This window comes from Lynx rufus, unplaced genomic scaffold (genome assembly GCF_022079265.1).
Source record: "Lynx rufus isolate CCGP_SWC_20201006 ecotype Redwood Valley unplaced genomic scaffold, mLynRuf1.p SCAF_18, whole genome shotgun sequence".
Lineage (NCBI taxonomy): Eukaryota > Metazoa > Chordata > Mammalia > Carnivora > Felidae > Lynx > Lynx rufus.
In genome coordinates, this window is record NW_025814832.1 from 2,302,988 (window position 1) to 2,325,903 (window position 22,916).

Here is a 22,916-nt window from a genome sequence, read left to right on the forward strand (position 1 = left end):
CTCCTCTTCACATCTCCCTCTTTTTTACCATCCTACCCATCAAAACATTTATTTAAAAAAAAAAAAAAGTCCCAGGTCTGTGAACCTCATGACACTTGTTTGTGAAATTGTGCGTTCTTCTGGGGAGTCATGGTTCTCATCGGATCCTCAAAGGAATCCCATGCATCGTCCTCCCCACTGCCAAAAAAGATTAAGAACCAGTTATCTGAAGAAAATCTGTGTTAATCTTTGGCAAAATAATCTTCATCTGATATTCATCAAATATAGGGAGTGGTTTTTCATTCTTTGGTGGCTAGTTTTTTAAGAGTCCAGGACCCTCCAGCGTCTAACGTGTAATAAATAACCTAATGAGTTTGAAAAGCGAGAAGCACTTTAAAGTGGGAGTGGAGAGGAACGACGGAGGAGCTCGATGACCAACATGAAAGCGTTTACCTGTAGATGAGGGGCAGAGACTGGTTTACAGGCAGGACAGTGGCTGGGCTGCCACCCCACCCTCAACCTTCGCCCTTTGGGTCTCTGGGCATTGGGGAGGTGGAGGGGCACAGCGCAGAGGTCAGAGACCCCATTTCCAACGATAGGGACACGCGCCGGCTCGAAGAAGCTGGTGCGGGCTTCGCAGCAGCTTCCGCCGGAAGACAGCCCCTCCCGGCCGGCCTCGCGCGGGGCACCCTGGGAGCCACGGGGGGGGCGGTGATAGATGCCGGCGCGCCGGGCGGGGCATCGTTGCGTCGGGTTCTGACGACACAGAGACGTGCCTGTCTTATGGCCCGGATCCCCCTAAGCCTCTCTCCTCGCAGCCTTTCGCCGTTTCGCGCTCGTTGGAGAGGCCCGCCTCTTCCCCAGGGCCGAGCCACTCAGAGCCCTTCGTGCCCTCAAGCCCCGCCTCTTACGGAAGCTGAGGCGGAGAGTCAGAATCCGGAAGGAAAACAATTGGTGAGAGTAAGCTGGCCGGGACCTCCTGCAGGAGGGAGGCGGATCGGGCCAGGAGCGGCTGTGGCGGGGACACACGAGGCGGCCGGGCCGCTACTTGGGACGATGGCGGCTGTGAACCCACGGAAATTAACCGAACCGAGAGGCAAGACGCTTAGGTGAGGAAGGCGGCTGCGGGCAGGCCGGCCTGCTCCGGGCAGGATCACTGCCTCCTACCCATTCCGGGCTGCGGATCTGGGGTAGAACTAGACTGGGAGAGAAAGGACCAGGCCTACAGGGCTGATTCTAGTTCAGAGGCCCTCCCCAGTTCTCCCAAGCCGATGTCGAGTGGGCTGTTTTGGGCCCAAGCCCCGCGCCCCCTCCAAATTCAAGCCGCCGAGCTCGTTCCTATTTGGGTGCCCCAAGCAGGTGTCTCAGTTTGCTACTGGCGGAGGCAGCGGTGTCGGGCTGTCTGAAGTTAAAGACATAACAAGGCATTCTTCTGTCAGCTCTAGAGTAGAAATCTTGTTCTTTTGATCAGCACGTACATCACGGGGTCTGCCTGATCCCGTTGTGATCTCCTGAAATCCGAAATCAGATTTAGGTAAGATCCTTTAGCGAAGGGATATAGCCTGGTCCCATGCTTGCTCTTTAGCAAAGAACAGCGCTAATCACCAACTTAGTGCAAGTCACAATGCAGGGATTTGCTGCTAATCGTCGGATCTGAGAGTGAGGGCAAGAAATCCCGACTTTTGTTCTCCATCCATTTAGAGCTGGTCCGTGGGAAAACAAAGAGCCTTGCACTAAAAGGGTTGCTTTTCTTAATCCTTTGTTGGACAGCAGGGGGAGATCTTAAACTAACGTAGCCCAGAATCTCTGGCCGAATGCCTAGAAAGGTGGTTTGTGTATTGTTTTGTTGATGTTCATAGGGAGGGGCAGGAAGTTGTTTTAAAAAGGCCAAGAATTTCAAATTGTGCTTTTTAGAACACGGACCTCTGAGAACAGGATCTGGTGAAGAAGAGATGTTTTTAGACGTCCTGCCCTTCTCTCCCACCTCTTTCAACCCCCTTGTAGCTGCTCCCATTCTCGGTTTGCAGCTGCTGCAGATCCTCTCCTCATAGTGTCCCTAGGACTCACCTAGGGATTGGTGGCTGTCTTTGGTCTCTGCAGGGTTCGTAGCTCCTGCCTGCTCTGTACTGAGCAGAATCGGGCTCTCTGGGAGTATTGCTGTAACTATTCAATTAAAGAGATCTGCAAGTGTCTTTTCCCCGGAGCCTGTGATGTGATCCATTGTTATTGAGAGCTGCTGATCTAAGTTCTGTTGCTTCCCTAGCATGAAGCCAAGGTTGAGGATGTTATCCAACTGATGACTTTTCCCAAGAGAGGGTAGACTCTTGAGAGAGATGTTGAAAACCTTGTTATTTAGGATCTTCTCTTTGGGCTCCCTGAAATGTTTGGCGGAATTTGGTTATGCTCCAGGGACCTCCTAGGAAGAAGGAAGGAAGGGAATGTGGTATTGTTATCTCTGTTATTTTTGAAATTCTCCTGTCTTGTAGTGCCGAGGCCTCTTACAAGGTAGAAACTGAACCTCCAGAATCTTTCTGGTGGTCTTAGGAGCCCTGAGGTGTGAATGGCTGGTGGAATTATTAAGTTCCTGACGACCCACCCCATCCCCACCCCTTCCCTTGCCTGCCCCAGAAAACTTTGAGCAGCTTTGCTGATGTCAGCAGCACCCATGCTGCCAGGTGTGGGCAGCTGTGGGCCTGCATGGAGGAGCCAAAGCAGGATGGAAATGTCCTGCTTCAGGACGGAAGTCAGGATGAAGAGCCTGCAGTTCAGTGCACCTCTTCCCACACCCAGGTGCAGAAACACATTTCCCACTACGATTGCAGGGGATCGTGGTGCAGCCGTTAGCGGGCCTCGGCCCGTTTGTTACCGGGATAAGGTCTTACCCTCCTTCCTCCACGACTTCCCTTTGCATCCCTTCCACAGCATCCATGTTGTGACGTGGAACGTGGCCTCTGCAGCACCTCCTCTAGACCTCAGTGATCTTCTTCAGCTCAACAAAGAGAACCTGAGTGTGGACATGTATGTCATTGGGTAGGTGTCTGCAATGCCCCCTCACCCTTCCCCATATCTGAGATAGGTAAGCCCAGCCAGTCCCAAATCGTCCCCACGGGGAACTGTGACCTGTCCTCCCTTGCTCTGGAGTCTGAAGGCTAGGAGCTTTCAGCCAGTGAGTGTCTCTTGTCCTGAGTTAGTGATGGCGAAGGGTTGGCGATCAACAGCCAGGGGAGGGAGAGATCACGGTCATGAGTACCCAAGGTTTGAAAGTGCTGAGGGCAGTATTAAATGTCCGTGGCAGAGGCAGTACCCTCTAGGCCAGGGGGAGATCCTCTGACCTGGGATGGGCAGTTTGCAGGAAATGAACTGTGGGATCATGAGCCTCCTTTCTGACACTGCCTTTGAAGACCCATGGAGCAGTTTCTTCATGGATGTGCTTTCCCCTCTGACCTTCGTCAAGGTAACTTACAAGTTCATGGGCAGTTGGGAAATGTATCTCCCCTCTCCTCACTAACCCCCAGTCCTTTGGTCTCCCACTCAGGCTTTCATGCTGTTTCCATTTATTTAAAGGCCTGAACTTCAGTTGCACCTGGCTTCCTGGTGCTCCTGTCTGCCTTGTGTCTTTCCAATGTAGCTGGAGCTGAGCTGGGACCGCGGGGGTTAGTTTAACACCTTGATATTTTTCAGATTGGGAGAATCCTGGGGGGTGGAGGGGGGAGCTTATTAACACCTCAGTGCCTACCCTACCGCCAGCCTCCATCTCTACTCACATGCCCAGCCTGAAGTCCCTGAATATAATAATAACTGCTAACATGTATCGAGTGCTTACTTGGTAGTAAGCATTGTAAATAAGCTTTCCATATACATTACTTAGAAACCATAACTCTTGAAATATGGCTATTTTACAGATAAAACCAAGACTCAGAGGTCACACAGGCTATCTGGGATTTAAATCCATATGTTTCAAACTTCATAACCCATGTTTTTGATTACTATACTTTAGTGCTATATTGGTGAGCTCTGAGGCTGACAGGTATCCCAAGGCTAGCCTGCTGGTATCCAAGGGTGTCCTCTGATCATAGAGGACATGTGCCTCAACTTCTAGGGGCCCAGAGGTTAGGAGAGGGGAGATAGATGGGGAGGAAAATAGTTCTCAGTCTGAAAGGCCAGTATTCTTTGGGGAAACTAGACCATAGGAGACTCCACAGGAAGGCTCTAGATTGCTGCATCTTCACCTTTATGTCCTGCGCAGCTGAGGGATGAAGCATCCTCCCATTCAGAGCGCCTTATGCAGTGCTTCTGGGAAATACCAGAATTCCTCTATTCCTCTCCCTGGGCAACTGGATTTCTTCAGAATTGATTCTCTTACCCCAGTTTGCCTAAAGATGCCAAGGCAACAGATGTGAGTCCTCTTGAGGGCAGAGCCAGGAGGAGGGAATACAAGTTTTGTCCTGCTGCTGAGGCTAGAAAAGGCCAACCCCCAAGCCCTTGGTCTTCTCCAGATGAAACTCAGGCCTCTTTCTACAGACGAGGAGCTAGAGCCTCTGTGAGGGCAGAACCACTACTCTCACCACCCACTCTCTTCCCAAGATTGGAGGCCTCCTTGCGCCCCAGCTAACTGGCAAGGGATTGGTAGAATGGAATGGAGCCAAGGAAATTAGCTCAGCTTGTGGCAGGGACACAACCCATTCCACCCATGCAGCGTCCCGCGTTTGGGAGGACTGCCTGAGGGGCTGGCACCCAAAGCAGATAGACGTCCCTCCTTCCCCTAGCCAAGAATTGAGGGGAAGGGGTGAGCCCTGCTTGCAGCCTCTTCCTTTGGCAGGAGTTTGCCAATTATAGGTTGAGAAGCCTGGGCCTGAGGCCCTCTGCCTGCTCCAGAGCCCCTATCTGCCTCCCTTTAGGCCCTTCCTTAGCTCCTCCTACTTCACTTCCTCCAACCCAACTTCCCCTCTCCCGCCTTCCCTCCGTGGCCCCACCCTTTCTCCCAGTCTGAGGCTTTCCTGCCTCTGCCACCCCCCCCTTCCCCACCCGTCCCTGCTGCTTCACAGAGTGGACTGGTGCCTTTGTGCTGGGTCCCAGTGGCCCAGACCTGCTCCGTGGATTAGGATTAAGCTTGACAGCCCTTCCTGGATCTTTATCGGTTCCTTAGTCCGGTCCATTATCCTGTGCTTGTGAATGGGAGAGACCAAGACTGGGGCTGGAGGGTGGGGCTGAGGACACATCTGTAGCAACCTCTACCCAGCCCTGGGTTTCCACGCCTCCCTCACTCGTTCCTGGGTTTGGGGTTCTCCCTGCTTTGACTCCTCCACTGTGCCAAAGCTCCTGGCCTGCGGCATCAAGTTTCATAATTCCTGGAAGGCCCCAGTACACACTCCCCACCCGGGGATTTCCTCCTTGGCCTCTGCACCTCATGCTCCGGAAACAGCTACTCGGGTGGTAGGTGTAGACAGCCTGAAGCTGAGTGAGATGGTCACTGGCTAGGGCCCTTTCCCACCCCACCTCAAAGAGAGCAAGGATTTTGGTGATCCCAGACCTCTAATACTGTTATCCAAGTAGTCCTATTGGTTCCTTAGTCTCCTTGAGCCTCAGCCTTCCATCTGCAGAACAGGGACATTGGTGCAGAGGTTAAATGCGGTATGAAGGGTTTGTGTAGATGGTGGCCGTTCTCCCCAGCCCGTAAACACATGTCCACTGTGCTTGCTCTCATTGCCTTTGTGGAAATGCAACGAACCACAGGGTATAATTATTTTGTGGAGCATTTTCTTAATTTTCCATTGACCTATAATGTTTGCAAAATTAAGTGTATTTTTTATGGATTTTTATGTGTATATGCACCAATATTATCACCTGTCAAGTCAACAAGTCAAGATACAGAATACGTTTAGCACCCTAGAAGGCTCTCTCGTGTTCTTTACCTGAATTTACTTTCTTTTTTTTTTTAAGTAGGCTCCACGCCCAACGTGAGGCTTGAACTCACAATCCTGAGATCAAGGTCACATGCTCTACCGACTGAGTCATCCAGGCACCCCTCCCTGAATTTACTTATATGTATTTTTTAATTTCATAAAATGGTTATAAGAGGGAGGGAGAGAGACAAAGGGGCAGAGAGAAAGAATCAAGCAAGCTCCGTGCTGTCAGCGTAGAGACTGACTCAGGGCTTGATCTCACAACTGGTGAGATCATGACCTGAGCCAAAATTAAGAGTCATATGATTAAGTGACTGAAGCAGTCCCCTCCCCCTAAATTTACTTTTATTTATTTATGTATTAATGTATGTATGTATGTATTTATTTTTAAATGTTTATTTTTGAATGTGCATGTGCATGCTCACGGGGGAGGGGCAGAGAGAGGGGGACAGAGGATCCAAAAGAGGCTCTGTGCTGACAGCAGCAATCCCAGTGCGAGGCTTGAACTTACAAACCATAAGATCATAACGTGAGCCGAGGTCAGATGCTTAACTGACCAAGCCACCCTGCCACCCAATTTACTTTTAAAAACTTTAAATCAAGGGCGCATGGCTGGTTCAATCAGAAGAGCCTGCGACTCTTTTTTTTTTTTTTTTTAAATTTTTTTTTTTTTTTTTTTTTTCAACGTTTATTTATTTTTGGGACAGAGAGAGACAGAGCATGAACGGGGGAGGGGCAGAGAGAGAGAGGGAGACACAGAATCGGAAACAGACTCCAGGCTCCGAGCCATCAGCCCAGAGCCTGATGCGGGGCTCGAACTCACGGACCGCGAGATCGTGACCTGGCTGAAGTCGGACGCTTAACCGACTGCGCCACCCAGGCGCCCCGAGCCTGCGACTCTTGATCTCAGGGTCATGAGTTCAAGCCCCATTTTGGGTGTAGATTACTTAAAAGAAAAAAAAAAAATCCATGGGACGCCTGGGTGGCTCCGTCGGTTGAGCGCCCGACTTCGGCTCAGGTCATGATCTTGCAGTTTGTGAGTTTGAGCCCCGCGTCAGACTCTGTGCTGACAGCTCAGAGCCTGGAGCCTACTTCAGATTCTGTGTCTCCCTCTCTCTCTGCCCTTCCCCTGCTCATGCTCTGTCTCTCAATAATAAATGTTAAAAATAAAAAATAAATCCTTAAACCAGAAAATAGCAGCTACCAGTTAATCCTTCCAGCATCTGTGAGATAGATGAGATAGATTCCTGCTTTATCAATGATAAAATAGACTGAGACTTGGCCCAGTATCAAATACTCTTGGGCTTTGAACCCAGATCTGGCTAACTTCAAAGCCACTGCCCTTAGCCATTATCCTGCATTGTGCCATTCCTCTCTGAGGCCCTGGCCCACAGGGGTAGCAGCCCAGAGTGCCCAAAGGACCCACAGAGCATGGGTGAGAGGAGCCCCTGGGTTCCATGGGACTGGGACTGAAGAGTCAGTGCCCTCCTGATGGCAGGGTACCCTGTCAGCCTTGTCTTCCCTGCCTTCCACCCAAGGCCAAGAACAGAAACTGGAACTTGCTCAGCTCTCAGAATGCATCATTTGGCAGCTAAGGGGAGTAAGACTCAAGCTGAGATACCATTGACCTCAGGGCTGGGCAGGGTCGTGCTCAGCCAGTGCAGGGAAATGAATGACCATTGTCCCCCCTGTGCTGTAGGTCTCCAGTGTCCGCATGCAGGGGCTCCTCTTACTCTTCTTTGCCAAGCATCAGCATTTGCCCTTTGTCCAGATCCTCTCTACTAAATCCACCCCCACTGGCCTCTTCGGGTACTGGGTAAGGACTGAGCTGTGGTCTGAGTTGTGAGCTGGGAGGCCTCCTGCCACTGGGCCGGGGAGGGCTGGGTTCTTTAGAGGTGAGCAAATAAAAGAGGGGGTGAAATGAATCTTAGCATTCTTCCAGGCCAGTGCCCCACATATCTGCTCTCCTGCCCCTGGGAGCTTAGCACCCCTGAGACCTCAGACTGGGTGAGCTGGGCTCTTAGATGGAGACGTCGCTCCAGGGAGCTGAGTGTCTGGCCCTGCAATGGGAAAGGGGAGGTGATTCTCACCCAGAGCAACTTCCCACCCTTCTGCCCACCTGTTCCACCAGGGGAACAAAGGGGGCATCAACATCTGCCTGAAGCTTTATGGCTACTATGTCAGCATCATCAACTGCCACCTCCCCCCCCACATGGCCAACAATGACCAGCGGCTGCAGCACTTTGACCGGATCCTGGAGATGCAAAATTTTGAGGGGCAGAACATCCCCAACATCCTGGACCATGAGTGAGCATGTGCTTGCGAACTGCTGCCCCTGCGGTCAGCCCAGGCTAGCATCCTCCTCAGGCAACTTTGCTCCCCTCCCCCCCCTTTCCCAGCCTCTTCCCTAACGCTCCATCTACTCTCCCATCCAGCTTTGCCTCCCTGGCCCGCCTAGGAGCTCTAGACACTTCTGAACACCCCAGATTGAGAAGGCCATGGTTCCTTGAGGTCACCCACGGGGAGCTGGTTCTCAGCCTTGCCTGGTGGCCAGTTGAGGGGGGCGTGGGAGGCCTAGAGCCTGCTCTGTATTTGCTACTTGCCCCCAGGGGCTGGCCTCTTTGGAGGACAAGGAAGTGGCCGTCAGAACAGCCCAGTAGGACCCATGCCACGTTGTTACCATTACTGACTCCTGTCCCAGCATCTGGCACCTCACCTGCCCCTCGAGCTCTGTGCCAGAGGAGTGAGCGGCCCCGGGGTCCATTGCTCCTGTCTTCTCTTACCTCATCATAGCCCTCAACTGCCTTCTTTTCTCTCTGCAGCCTCATTCTCTGGTTTGGAGACATGAACTTTCGGATCGAGGACTTTGGGCTGCATTTTGTTCGGGAATCCATAAAAAATCAGTGCTACAGTGACCTGTGGGAGAAGGATCAGGTATCAAATGAAGGAAGGGTCCAGAGGGGTGATCTGAGCCCATTGTGGAGGCCTAACATCAAATGTGGGGAGTACTGCTCAGGTTCCTGAGCACCTGTCCTCCATTCCCAAGCCTCTGAAGCCCCTGTTCCCTTTGCACCCAGGGACGTGGTCTTCGCCTGGAGGAGCTGCCAGGTGTGAAATAAGTTGGGGAACGAGAAGGGCTTCCGCCTGCCGTGGCCCCGCACCAGACACTGACTCTCCTATACCCTGTTGTCTTTCCCATCCCCAGGCTTGCTTGCCTTCTGGAGGATGAGATACTACCCCTTTGGGGGCACCCTGGCTACCCACATACACTGTGATACATGTCTGCTAGTGGCTCCCAAACAGATGCAATTCAAAGCCTGCTCGCTAGAGTCCAAGGACTGGGAAATGGCAGGCATCTGCCTCTTGCGGGACTAGGGATCTCGCGTGATGTTTACAAAGGGATCCAGCTGCTTTCCTGGGGGTGGAGTGGGGATGGGGTGCTGAGGCTGCCACCGGGGCGGCGGTGAGGAAGGGAAGAGGTGTTGCTGGACTCTTGCCTAGCGTGCCGGCACGTGCTCATCCCTTGAATGGAGTGTGTGCTGGGCCACTGGGTCAGGACTCCTAGGAGATGGGACTGTTCTTTCTCTCTAGCTCAGCATTGCCAAGAAACACGACCCGCTGCTCCGGGAGTTCCAGGAGGGCCCTCTGCTCTTCCCGCCCACCTACAAGTTTGATAAGAACTCCAACAACTACGATACCAGGTGAGGGGGCTCCACCAGGAGAGGGTCAGCCTGCCGCAGATTTGGAATTAGCCTGTGAGGAGGAAGTGCGGGGCCAGGAGGCCCGGGAAGTCGGGTTGTACGGGCCCTAGTGGCAGAGGGAGCTGCCTCACAGGAGAAGTGTTAGAAAGCAGGAACAGATCCGGCCAGCCACCACCTCGGGAATGGCACCTCCCACCTGACCACGGGAGGCGCTGACCACGGGAGCTGCCCCAGATTGTCCTCGGAGAGCATGGAGGTGCTGACGAGGCTGCAGGGTGGGGGTGGGGGCAGGGCAGGTAGGGCAGGAGGAAGGGGAGAAGCAGCTCATTCCTCCCTTGGGAGGGACCGTATTTCAGCATTCTGGGCACCCTTGTCCACACTTCCCCAGACCTTCTGGTCCCTCCCAGACAGGGGGACAGAAATGTCGGCTCAGCCAGTTACTGGTATGAAGTGTCCCTGCCCCAGCTGTGGGTGAATCACGTACTATTTAGGAAGATGAAATAGTAGTTGTCGGGGCGGGGAGGAGTTTATGGGAAACAGTATAGAGACGGTGCAGCTGGCAGTCAGAGGTACAGCTCTGCCCCTCGCCGGCTGCGTGACCTTGGACAGGTGTTTAAGCCTCAGTCTTGTCATCTATAAAATGGGGGTGCTAACAGTACCCTCCTCATGGGTTGAGGATTGAACGAGACCTTGCATGTGCTTAGCCTGGTGCCTGGCACCTGGTAAGCACGGTGACAACTGCTGTTGTTAGATTCGTGCCTTCAGGTGGTAGTTTTACCAGAAATGTTTCTTTTTTTTAACTTTTTTTTTTTTTTTAATTAATTAATTAATTAATTTATTTTTTTTTTTAATTTTTTTTTTTCAACGTTTATTTTATTTTTGGGACAGAGAGAGACAGAGCATGAACGGGGGAGGGGCAGAGAGAGAGGGAGACACAGAATCGGAAACAGGCTCCAGGCTCCGAGCCATCAGCCCAGAGCCCGACGCGGGGCTCGAACTCACGGACCGCGAGATCGTGACCTGGCTGAAGTCGGACGCTTAACCGACTGCGCCACCCAGGTGCCCCTTATTTATTTATTTTTGAGACAGGGAGAGACAGAGCATGAACAGGGGAGGGTCAGAGAGAAGGAGACACAGAATCTGAAACAGGCTCCAGGCTCTGAGCTGTCAGCACAGAGCCCGACGCGGGGCTCGAACTCACGGACCGTGAGATCATGACCTGAGCCGAAGTCGGCCGCTTAACCGACTGAGCCACCCAGGCGCCCCCAGAAACGTTTTTAAGAAACCAAGAAAGGGCCAGGTAACCACCAAAACTTTAAGCTCAGGCCAAGGGTCGAAAGCAGCTCCAGCATGGAGTCCCTGGCCCAGTTTGGCAAGGATTCTCATCTCTTTGAAGAAAAAGAATAGGGGCACCTGGCTGGCTCCATCGGTGGAGCGTACGACACTTGACCCCAGGGTTGTGACTTCGAGCCCCACGTTGAGCGGGGAGACTACTTAAAGATAAAATGTTAAAAAAAGAAGAGAGAAAGAAGAACCCCTCACGTGTTCTGGGGGTTTCGTTTCCCCTGGAGCAGCGGCTTCATTTATTCCTCACAGCGGGGCTGCCTTATGAGGGAGGCGGGAAGTGCCTCCAGGGCAGCACCTCTGGAATTTAGGGAGTGAACAGGTATCTCCCCAGCCAGGCCAGGGAGACAGGTAGAACCGACGGCCCTGTGCCGGAAGGGGTATGGCAGAGCCACAGCGGCCCCTCCACGGAACGAGGAGAGGGTGAGCCATTTCAGGAGTGTGGAGCAAGACGGGGTGGGGTCATGGCCTGGGCAATGTACACAAGAGAGGCCATGAACACTGGAAACAGAGTCCAGCCTGGGCAACAGAACAGGCTGGAAAAGAGGTAAGAGGGCAGGTTCTGGCTGGCCAGCTGGCCCGGGGCCACAGCGGCACGGAGAACACCAGTCTCCGCAGCCATGCATTGGAAATGAGAGCTATCATGGAAATTGGGAGGCCTTGGTGGGACAGGCCCAAGCCTTGGGGCCTGGGACCCTCTGCCAGTTGACTTTAAATCCTCACTTGGCAGCGGGAAGAGAGCTGCTGGCAGGCCATGTGGCCAGGTGTCCCTCTGTCCCCACCCCGAGGTATGGTAGGGAAACCACCAGGAGACTAGGAATTATTACAGCTGAGTCTGGGCTGTGGTCAGCAGGGACTGAGATTGGCTAGAGAGGCCCTGAGGTGTTAAAGGACTTCAGAGGACTTCCCCAGGAAGCTCAGCCACTGGTGGCAGAGTTGGGGCTGAGACCTGACTCTGGACTCTGGTGGCCCACGATGCTTCCCTCTAGCCCGCAGTACCTCCACAATCACAGCCGGTCTTGCCAGCAGCCGCAGAAAGGGCGGGATTGGGATAGCAAAGCCTTGCTAAGAAGGAAGCAGGTACTTCCACATGATAGATACAACCCACATTGTGGTCGCCATTACTGAGCACTTGCCGTGTGTCTGTGTAACCAGACTGTTACTCATCCTTGAAAACTCAGTTCAGACATCACGTCTGTTAGAAGGCCTTCCTTGACCCTCCCCCATCCCACCGAGAGTCCTCTCCTGCCAGCATGCCGCCTGAAAGCCCTGCACACATCATGCTTTTGGTATTGTTCTCAAGACACGGTGTGCTTTTCTTGCTCTACTCTGAATGCCTGAAGAGAGCTGATTTATGACCGTTTCTGGTATGTAGCATAGTGCCTGGTGTATGTTTGAATCGGGAGCCTGAGAGGACAAAAGGAAGAAAGATAAGTTATTTAAGGAGCAGCCATCCTAGTAGAGAGACCCACCCATAGCAAGAGATCCAAATAAACACTCTCAAGTCCAAGAGTTGGCCGGGGCGCCTGGGTGGCGCAGTCGGTTAAGCGTCCGACTTCAGCCAGGTCACGATCTCGCGGTCCGTGAGTTCGAGCCCCGCGTCAGGCTCTGGGCTGATGGCTCGGAGCCTGGAGCCTGTTTCCGATTCTGTGTCTCCCTCTCTCTCTGCCCCTCCCCCGTTCATGCTCTGTCTCTCTCTGTCGCAAAAATAAATAAACGTTGAAAAAAAAAAAATTAAAAAAAGAGTTGGCCAGTAAAAGGTTCTAGAGCTCTGTAAGTGCCGAAGGAAGTTGAGCGAATGGTAAGGAGACAGACAGCTGAAGCCAGGAGTCAGTCAGAGCTGCTGTCAAGGAAGCAGCAGACTTTGGCAGAAAGAAGGGCAGACGTTCCGGTCAATCAGCAGCACCGATGAGAGGCACCTTGAGAAGAGGCTGACCAGCCATACAAAGTGGCTGCGAGTGAGTTGTATACAGGGCATAGTACGCACACGGCTCTGCCCAGCCACAGCAGCGTCCCTGAGCCAAGATGTAATGAGAAACGAGGTCAGCTCCATTACAGGGGAGGGTGAAAGGGCCCAGAGCGGGAAATCCTGTTAAAGTCAGGGATTGCGATAGGATTTTGTTACAGTCAACACGAGCCTGGTCAACCTCTCCACTAGGCGATGAGCAGAGGTTATTATGCTCAATCTAGTCAAAACTCATGTCCAGAGTTCAGTGAGACACTTAGAAGCCATCTATAGGGAGCGGAAGGGAAAAGTCCATTTCTGACCTAGAAATGGAACACTTCCCTACTTTAGGGTCAGTAAATTGGCTCAATTTTCTAGCTCCTAAAGAGAAATTTGCAGAGTTACTCGGTTTTAATTTTTCAAAAATTAGGACACGGTAATATCCAGAAGCATTTCTTATACTCAGTCACACCATTCAGCCAAAAAGCAAAAGTGAGGTCCAGTTCTATACGGCATGCTCTGAGACAGTTCTGGCTGCTGGGAATTGGCCACAGGGGAGTGCCGTGGAAGGAGTGTGGACTTCGTAGACCTGGGCAAACGTCCGACTTCTGCCTGGACAGGATGACCTCTGAACTTCAGGGTCTTGTAGAAGGAGGAAAATGCGCCCTGTGACATTCTTCCGGTGTTGAGAGGGTTAGAAGAGTCCGTGAGACACCTGTCACAGTGTCTAATGCACAGAAGGACCCCATGTTTTGCTCTTGTTATTTTTAGAAATGGAGAACTGGGGGAATTTAATTTGTGCACATTTAACTTGCTTCCTGTTTTGTTTGTCAAACAAGCTCTTTGAGGACCTTGTCAATCCCATTTTTCAGGTCCCCAGTTGCCTGGCATATAATAAGCACTCAGTAAATCTTTGTTGAAAGACTGAACAATACAGGTGCCCAGTGATAAGCCTGGGCCAGGCCATGGAAAAGGAAGAAAGGGAGACAGGCTGTGGTCAGGTCTTGGGGAAGATCTTGAAGTCACCATGATAGGAAAGTTGAGGAGGGGGAACACTTTGAAAGGAAGAGTGGTGTATTTATGTGGCGCATCACCAAGTATAAGCATTGCTGGGTACTGAATGTAGGTTCAGTAGGTTCTGAGATTCTGTTTATAGTCTCTGGGATGGAAATAGCACATTCTGATGTGCTCTGACCAGTCCTCAGAAGAGTGAAAAGTTGAAACAACCCCAGGAGCCCCAAACAGATGTGCTTCAGCCAGTTAGCACTTTTTGACCACTCCCTTGACGCACATTAATTTATTTGGTCCTCACAATGTCTCTTTGAAGTAAGTACTGTTATCACCCCATCTTAGAATTGAAGAAACTGAGGCTTGGAGTAGTGAAGTCACTTGCCCAAGGGCACATAGCTTTCTCTCTCTCTGCCTTTTTTAAACTAAATTACCAGTTAATTATAAAAAGATGTAATTCAGGAACAGGCAGATGAAAGAGATGCGTAGGGCAAGGTATGGGGAGAGGGCGAGGAGCTTCCATGCCCTCTGAGCCCACCACGCTCTTCAAATCACATGTTCACCAACCAGAACCATGTAGCTCTTAAATAACAGAGCAGGACCTTCCCCCAACTCCTGTTGTCTGATTCCAGAGTCAGAGTTTACCAGCAGGACACCATTCTGCCTCTGTTGCTGGAAAACTATTGCTGTTGAATTGACAACAGTACGTCGGAAATGTTCATTTAAAACAGTAAAAGGGGGCGGGGGGGCGGGGCCTGGGTTGCTCAGTTGGTTGAGCGACCGACTCTTGATTTCAGCTCGGGTCATGATCTCATGGTTCATGAGATCAAGCCCAGCGTGAGGCTCTGCGCTGACTGTGCAGAACCTGCTTGAGATTCTCTCTCTCTCTCTCTCTCTCTCTCTCACCCTCCACTCAAAAAAAAAAAAAATAAACTTAATTAATTAATTAATTTGTTTTTAATTAATTAAAAACAGGGGATGAAACAGAAGACAAAAATAGCATTTCAAACTGGTTATCAACATCTGAAACCGTATACGTTAGGATTAGATCATTTTTGAGGAGAGAGATTGAGTTTGGGGTTTTAGTTAGTTTGGGTTCCATACGCCATTGAGTACCTACTATGTGCCAGGCTCTGTACTAATGCTGAGAATACACAGGGGACTCAAGAGCCAGTCCTGCCTTCCGAGCTCACGCTAAGCGACGTGCTGACTGGGAAACAAAATGGCCGCGCTGTATAACATAATTAGGGAAGCACCGGTGTAAAATGCTTTGGAAGCAAAAAGGAGAGCTCAAAGCTGGCTTTATGACAAAGACAGCTTTGGAATTGGGCCTCTCCCTGTGAAGAAGTGTGTTCCGGGCAGCAAAAACCGCAAGAGTAAAGGTCCTGAGGCTTAAGAGTCACTGTGGTAGGCGGGTCTGGGACAGTGGTGGCAGACAAGGTAGGACAGGGGTGTGAGACTCCTGAGCGCCTTGAAAGCCATACTTGGGGACTTGAGCTTTTTTGGAGGCATGAAGACTCCTTAAAGGTTTTAAAATGGTGGGGGGGGGGGGAGTTTTTAAAGTAGGGAACCATCTGACCAGGCTTGACCACTCTGGCTTCATTTAAAATAAAGGGGGAGGGGGAAGCGCCTGGGTGGCTCTGTTGGCAAAGTGTCTGACTTCGGCTCAGGTTATGATCTCACGGTTTGTGAGTTCAAGCCTCACGTCAGGCTCTGTGCTGACAGCTCAGAGCCTGGAGCCTGCTTCCAATTCTGTGTCCCTCTCACTCATCTCTCCCCCACTCATGCTCTGTCTCTCTCGCTCTCTCTCAAGAATAAATAAAACGTTAAAAAAAATTTTTTTAATATGTAAAATAAAGGGGGAGGAGGCGCCTGGGTGGCTCAGTCGGTTCAGTGTCCAACTCTTGATTTCGGCTCAGGTCATGATCTCACAGTTCATGAGTTCAAGCCCCCCATTGGGCTCTGTGATGACATTGTGGAGCCTGCTTGGGATCCTCTCTCTCTCTCTCTCTCTCTCTCTCTCTCTCTCTTTCTCTCTTTCTCTCTCTCTCTCTCCCCCCACTCACTCTCTCTCTCTCTCTCAAAATAAATAAATTAAAAAAAATAAAATAAAGGGGGGAGGAACCCAGAGCAGCCACTGTTCCCCCCCACCCCACCCCGTTCCAGGACTCCCCGTTCCAGGGGTCCCCCTTTGGAGGGCAGGGCCTGGTTAGCCAGCCAGTCTTCGAGAACAGCAGTAGCTGCCTGGGCATAGCTGTGTTAGGAGTGAGAGATTTGCCTGTCTTGGGGCAACTACAGTTACCTAGGGGAGGAGAGCACTCTTGTCTCCAGGGGCTGTACGGCCCCTCATGCCCTTCAAGGAAGCTTGTAAGCAAACAGGTGAGAGGTCCCTCAGTGGAGGACTCTTGAGAACAAAGAGTCATAATAGCCAGTGACTACAGAGAGTTTATTTTGTACCTACCGCCGTGCTAAATATTTTTTGTGCTTTATCTCATTTAATCACGTCAGCAACCCTTATTACCTTCATTTTACAGCTGAGGAGGCTGAGGCCAGGAGGGGTTGGTGTGATGAAAAGCGTGTGCTCTGTGGTCATGCTGCCTGCCCTTGAATCCTGGCTCCACGCTCGGTAGCTGGGTGACTTTGGGAAAGTTCCTTCCCCTCTAAATCTCAATTTTTCCACCTGTGGAGTGGAGAGTGGAACAAACAGTATCGGTGGCAGGCATAGACAGCTTCTCCAAATGCTTCCCTTTCCTTTCCTGAGGCCGTGCCTTTAGTGAGGGGGAAGCCAAAGTCAAGCTCATGTCTGACTCCCGAGTCCAGACCTCAGCTTTTTTGAGCTACTGCTGCTTTTGTTTAAGAAAGAAGAAAAGCTTTGAAAAGAAACGGTTCCGAATCACAATTTGATTCATACAAACGTAGACCAGACTGAAGGTCCTTGGCGGAGTCTGACAAAAGCCAACATACTTTTGATTCCCTTGGGCCCCCTCCAGTCTGCTGCCATGCCATGCTCCAGCTGTAGCCCAGGGCTCTCAGGGCCACTGATAGCCCCTGGTGTTAGGGGCTCCAGCAAGCTTGTGGGGGGTAACTTCTTGCTCTCCTGCCAACCCTTCTCTCCTCCTCCTTTTTCTCCACCCACCCCCCCCCCCCCACAGTGAGAAAAAACGCAAGCCCGCATGGACCGACCGCATCCTGTGGAGGTTGAAGCGGCAGCCCCAGGCCAACCCCCACACCCCGAGACTGCCAGCCCCCGACTTCTGCCTGACCCTGAGGAGCTACGTCAGCCACATGGTGTACTGCATCAGTGACCATAAGCCTGTCACCAGCACCTTTGACTTGGAGGTGAATTTCTGGGCTGCCTGGCACTTAACAGAGCACCCGTGCCGGGCCACCTCCCACACCCTCCAGCCCTGGATTCTAATGTCAGCAAACGTCCCAGGGGAGACCTGTAGGAGGACACCACTGCCACTCCTCCCAGGTCAGGTATCCCAGCTCTTAGAAGCTGTGGAGGGCTCTGTCAAAAACGTGTCCAGACCCTTTGTGAACAGGTTTCCATTTCCTCTTGGTACCGTCCCTTGGGGCTAATGAGTTCCATTATGCTTATTACCTACTATGTGAAGTAGGATTTCTTTTTGTCCTAAACTTACCTGGATCAGGTTGCAAAGGGAGCTCCCTCCATCCTCGCATCTTGCCATCGAATGACCAAGGCGATGTTGACTTCCCTTGGTGACCCGCTGGCTGCCCTCAGCCTTCACTTTTTCTTACTGGTTTGTCTGTCTGTATACCATTGTGTCCCTCTACATGCCTATAGCTGTTCTCCCCAGAGCCTTGGGGAGGGTTCCTGACAAACCCTAGAGGCCTGAGAGCAGCTCTCTGCCTTCTTTCTTAAACCTGTCATCAACTCCCCCATTCTCCCCCACCATCACCCCTCAACACTTGACTCTCTGCGTGGTTACCCACCTGGCCCCCATCCCCATCTTCCCTGGCAGGGCCAGCCACCCCTAACAAGCCTTTGGCCCCTTCCTCCAGGTGGCCAGCCAGGGTCTGATACTTTCTCGGGGCAGCCGAGGGGAGTTCGATGCCCACCCCCTTGCATGCCCTCTTTTCCCCTACTGACCCTGATGTGTTGGAAGGGCCCAGCAAGGACATTCGTCTCAGAGAAAGGAATGATGCTATGGGATTTCAACCCCTTTCCCACTCCTGCGTGTAGCTGAAGCCATTGGTGTCTGCCCCATTGATCACCCTGATACCTGAGGGCCTGTGGACCATGGAAAACGACATGTTGATCAGCTACTCCTTGACCCCAGACTTTCTCAGCAGCCCCTGGGACTGGATTGGACTATACAAGGTGATGTGGCGGGAAAGGCGTGGCATCCATCACCATACTCCTCTGGCTTATCCATCCTGAGGGTTTATGGGAGCTGGGCACAGGCTGAAGAGCTCATGCTCATCCCCCATGGGGGTCCTTGCCCACCTAGGGGCTGGCAGTGAAGGGGAGGGTGCATACGCTACAATGGCCAGCCTGGGGAGTAAAACCGTCCTCTCCTTAGGACTTACCATAGGTCCTGTGTCCTCCCAGACCACTGACTGCCCAATCCCCTCTCCCACAGGTGGGGCTGCGCCACATTAATGACTACGTGTCCTATGTCTGGGTCAGGGACAACCAGGTCTCCTTCAACGATGGGCTGAGCCAGGTACCTGCCCCCTTTCCTAAGCTAGGTATTCCACGTCTCCAGCATGAGGGCTTGCCTGAGCACTGCTCTGTCTTTGGAAGGAACCGAGGCTGGGATGATTTGTTGCTGAGCTCTGGGTGGGGCCCAGCCTGGGGAGGTGACCCCATTCTTATTCATCCTCCCCTCCAGGTATACTTCAATGTCAGCAATATCCCCGAGACTGAGGACCAGTTTCTCCTCTGTTACTATAGCAACAGTCTACATTCTGTGGTGGGGATAAGCAAACCCTTCAAGGTACGGGATGCTGGTGGGGAAGGGGACTGTCAGAGGACTTGAGCTCCTCATCGGTTCTCCGAGGGCACGGGCTAGGAACCCACTTGTACCATGGAGCCGCATCCTTTGAGAATGGGAGTGATGGAAAGGCACAAAGGAAAACCTGCTCTTCCCCTCCCCCCCCCCCACTTCTACTCACCGCCTGTTTTATCCCTGCAGATCCAGCCTGGCTCCTCCTTGGCAGAGGACCTACTGGGTGAAGCCCAACCACATATCTGAGCCCGGATGAGAGTGGATCCAGGGCGGAGGCCAGAGCTGGCAGCCAGCTCTGCCTACCACTGCCAGGAGCGCTGGGGGCCCAGCCCCCAGAAGAGGCAGCAGGTACCCTCCACCTCCCAGGGGGAGCTCTCGCCACACTCCTATGCTCTCTCTCCAGTCCAGATCTCTGGAATTGGCCACTTGAATACAGGTTTTTGTTGCTGAGATGTGAGTGCAATCAGCTGGTTTGTCAGCAGTGAAGACCTGGGACAGTCCACTGGCTGTGGGAAGACCCTCCAGCCTGCATCTCGTTTCTTGATTTTCCCCACACACACTTCCAGTTCCGCCCAAGCAGGCCTGCCAGGCACATGCCCCATCTGGCACAGGCCTGCATTCTTGTCACGCCATCCTGGGCCTCAGGCTGCCTGGGCGGCGGGGGGGAAGAGATGCTCACATTTGCACAGGCTCTGTAGACTGGTTGGCACAAGCAGCCCTGGGTTCCAGGAGTCTTGGCGTCTCATTGCCTGTACCCCTGAGGGATAGGCAGAGGGCCTGGGGTCCCTGCTTTCAGCAAGGACTAAGTGGGTGGGATGGAGGGGCCCCTTCACCCAGGCTCTCATGTGGATGTTGTGGGCAAGACGATGACTGTCCTGCTGCCAGTACCCCCACCCCAGGATGTCCCAGGGCCGGAGCAGAAGATTGAACCCAGGTTCACTTCTGCTGGTGGGTCAGGCGCCATGCCCCAACCTGTCCTCTTGTGAAGGCACAGACTTTTCCAGGGTGTTCCTCGCCCATTCGTGCTCATCTGCCCCTACCCTTGCTGCGGTCACTGGCCAGAAACCTGCCCTCTCTCTAGAGTGCCCTAGCACCCAGAAGCGGAGGCCGGCAGAGAAGAGAGCCAGAATCTAGATGTTGGAGAATCTGACCTTGAGGGTGTTCAGAGAGCATTCTCTAGGTGCTGTGTGGGCACTCAGTCCCACCTCCCACCACTTGCCTCCAGCCACTGGTGATTCAACGGCCCTTCTCCCAGGAGAAGACACCTCAGGGAGCCTGCTCTGTGACCATCATGCCCATCCTATGACTTGAGACTGAGGGACGCTGCAGTTGCTCTATGATCCATACTCCACCCTGGGAGCCGTGTGTACCATGAAGAACTGTCCCCCTGGCTGCTAGCGGGCCATGGCTGTCTGTGCTCTGTGTCTGTTGTGTTGGGGGATAATTAGAAACATGACTTTTACGCTTGTGTGTGACTCCGTGGCACATAGTAACGGGCCCTTTCTAAACTCTGGGACGAGGGCCCTGTAGATCCAGACTAGACTTTCTGTGTCCGAGAGTGGCAGATATTGCCGGGATGGGAATGGGATGAGGTTCCAGGATGGTGGCCCTCTGGGTCCCTGGTGCAGTTGGGGCGAGCCACCTATGTGATTAGGCACTTAGTTTACTTTGCTGCGAAGCAGAATGCATTTCTGGCAGCCGACAACTCAGAAAAGGTGCTTACTCTGCACTCTGGTTCATCCCTCCTCACCTTAGTCTTGAGCCTTGGTCCCATGTCCAGCTATCCAAAGATGTCACCATCTTTTCTCTCTGCCCCACCTTTTCCCAGACCCTCCTGCCCCCAACGTCTCCATGGTAACCTCTGTTCCTGCCCCAACACACTCAACACCTGAGGAACCCCAAACACCCGCACTTGCCCGCCTCCTGCCTTCGTGCCCGCACAACCATCATGGGCTCTGCCACACGGCACCTGTCACTTGGCAAACAGAGAAACCAAAGCTCAAAGGAGTGGCGTGATCCTTCCAAAATTACACAGGCAGCTGTGGTGTCCTGCAGGGCCAGAAACCCAGGAATGAGGTCAAGACCGGGGTTTGAATCCGAGTTCCACCTCTTCCCACACAGGAATCTCGGCTGTCTGTAAAACACAAAGAATGAATCCATTCACAAGATTGTTGTGAGAACAATTGCAAAAACAACCAAAGCGACAGCATGCCTACCTCTTCTTTCTGATTAACGGAGCCCTGGGGCTGGGTCTCCGTGGTCCCCCCTTCTGCTTGTGGAGCATGCTTGTCCACGTGCCCACCTCTCCCCTTCCCTCCTTTAAGTCCTCACACATCCCTACCCCTGCCTCCTGTTGGGGGCCCCCTCCTGGCCTGGGGGTGGGGGTGAGTCCAGTGATTGAGAGGCCGGGAAAGGGAAGGGGGAGTGTTCTCCCTCCTCTTGGCCCCAGTCAGGATATGGTCGCTCTGGGCCCAGCCCTGACCCGCTGGGTGGAAACAGGAAATATGTGAGACTTGGTGTTCACTGGGTCTCTGCGCCTGGCTCCACAGCTGATAAGGGCCATTGTGTGACCACCGGGGATGAGCCTGCCCTAGATAGACATGCTGCTCAGAGGAAGGAAGGAAGCTTTGCTGGCCTTTCCTGGGCGGGGGAAGCCGTGGGGAGGGAAGGAAAGGGTGCCCCGGGGGGAAGGTGCCCATCCAGGGGGCTGTCAAGGCCAGCACCAGCCCGCTGGACTCCACCCCTCCCAGGCCAGTGCCTCTCTCTGGAAAGGTCACTTTTCCCCATCCTCTTTCCCTTCTCACTTCCGATAAGGAACGGCTGAAGACCTGAGGGCTCACTCCCAGGCCAGGAAAGTGTCAGCTGTGATTTAGCAACAATAAAGAAGAAAACAGGAACGCTGGGGGTGAGGGGCACCTGAAGGTGCTATGGAAAAGTAAGAAGCCGACAGGGCTACAGCTGCCCAGAGCCAAGGAGTCTGGGGACCAACTTCCCAAGCATTAAAGGCTCCAGAGGACGGTGGGACGGGGGCCTCCTCCCAGTGTCGTCCTGCCTCTCTGGCTAAACCCCCTCTGTTCAACATGGCCAGCCCCCAGCAGCTCTGGCCTCTCAAACTTAAGGGGTTTGCCCGCTGCTGTGGGGAGGTAGGCACGCTGGGGGAACATGCAGGAGGGGCAGTGCCTATCGATGGATCCTGTTGGCTTAGGGCGGGATGTGCTTCTGGTCTGGGGAACACTGAGCTCTGCGGCTGACACCGGTGAGTGGGCAGCAGGAGAGGCCTGGCCATGGAGCTGCTGCGGCGAAGGACCCTCCTAACCTTTGACCTGGAGGCCAGGGTCCCCCACGGGTGGCTGCATCAGCTCCTCTGGTTACCTGGGACAACAGGCATTTCCTCCATCCCTCGGCCCCTCCTCTTCCTGCCCCAACCCGCTGGGCCAAGAGGCCTCCCAATCAGACCTGGGCTGCTCCAGCTGTGTCCTGAGGAGCTGGACCAGACACATCCCCCGGGGCCGGAGTTGAAGCCGAACCAAGTGGCCATCCCAGTGTGAGACCAGATTCCTGACTCCGGGAGCAGCCAGAGCCAGTGGGCAGGCAGGCTTTTGCTCAGCACACTGGCTCTCCATCGGCAGAATGGCACTGCAAGTGGAGCTGATACCCACTGGGGAGATCATCCGCGTGGTTCATCCCCACAGGCCCTGCAAGCTTGTAAGCTGGAATGCCCTGGGCCGGGAGGAAGGGTGGCAGCATCTCCCCAGGGCCCAGCAGCTCCCTCTCAAGCAAGCCCCTCAGGAAAGAGGTGAGCAGTGGGGAGGGGTTCTGATCTTTGGCTGGACAGGAACAGACTGGACAAGAAGGGGTAAATGAAAGGAAGGGGTAAGAGCTTAAGTACCTCTAGGAGCAGGGTTTTTCTAAGCAGGGATCTAGGTTTGAATCCCTTCTCTCCCAGCTCCCTGATCCTCAATAGGCTGGGCTATAAACTGGCCCTAACACGTAGGTGACAGGACTACTCTGGGGCCAAAGGACGGGTGGTGCATGTAAAGCTCCAGACGCATAGGACAGG

At 53.1% G+C, this 22,916-nt stretch overlaps 1 protein-coding gene across 4 annotated transcripts; it reads left to right on the top strand.

Moving 5' to 3' along the window:
• Positions 1–893: 893 nt before the first annotated feature.
• On the top strand, positions 894–20,318 carry INPP5K (inositol polyphosphate-5-phosphatase K). Of its 4 annotated transcripts, none has more exons than XM_047080633.1 (12): positions 894–1,088; positions 2,902–3,009; positions 3,325–3,433; positions 7,582–7,698; positions 8,014–8,189; positions 8,705–8,816; positions 9,474–9,583; positions 17,033–17,219; positions 18,088–18,225; positions 18,488–18,571; positions 18,740–18,844; positions 19,043–20,318. In XM_047080633.1, exons 1-12 carry the CDS (start codon positions 1,036–1,038, stop codon positions 19,100–19,102), a joined length of 1,359 nt encoding a protein of 452 aa, XP_046936589.1. In that variant the 5' UTR covers positions 894–1,035; the 3' UTR covers positions 19,103–20,318. The 4 variants fall into 4 exon arrangements, with proteins under 4 accessions (XP_046936589.1, XP_046936591.1, XP_046936590.1 ...); XM_047080635.1 differs by having other exon boundaries at positions 3,332–3,433; XM_047080636.1 differs by lacking the exon at positions 894–1,088 and adding an exon at positions 2,142–2,769.
• The last annotated feature ends 2,598 nt before the right edge of the window (positions 20,319–22,916 follow it).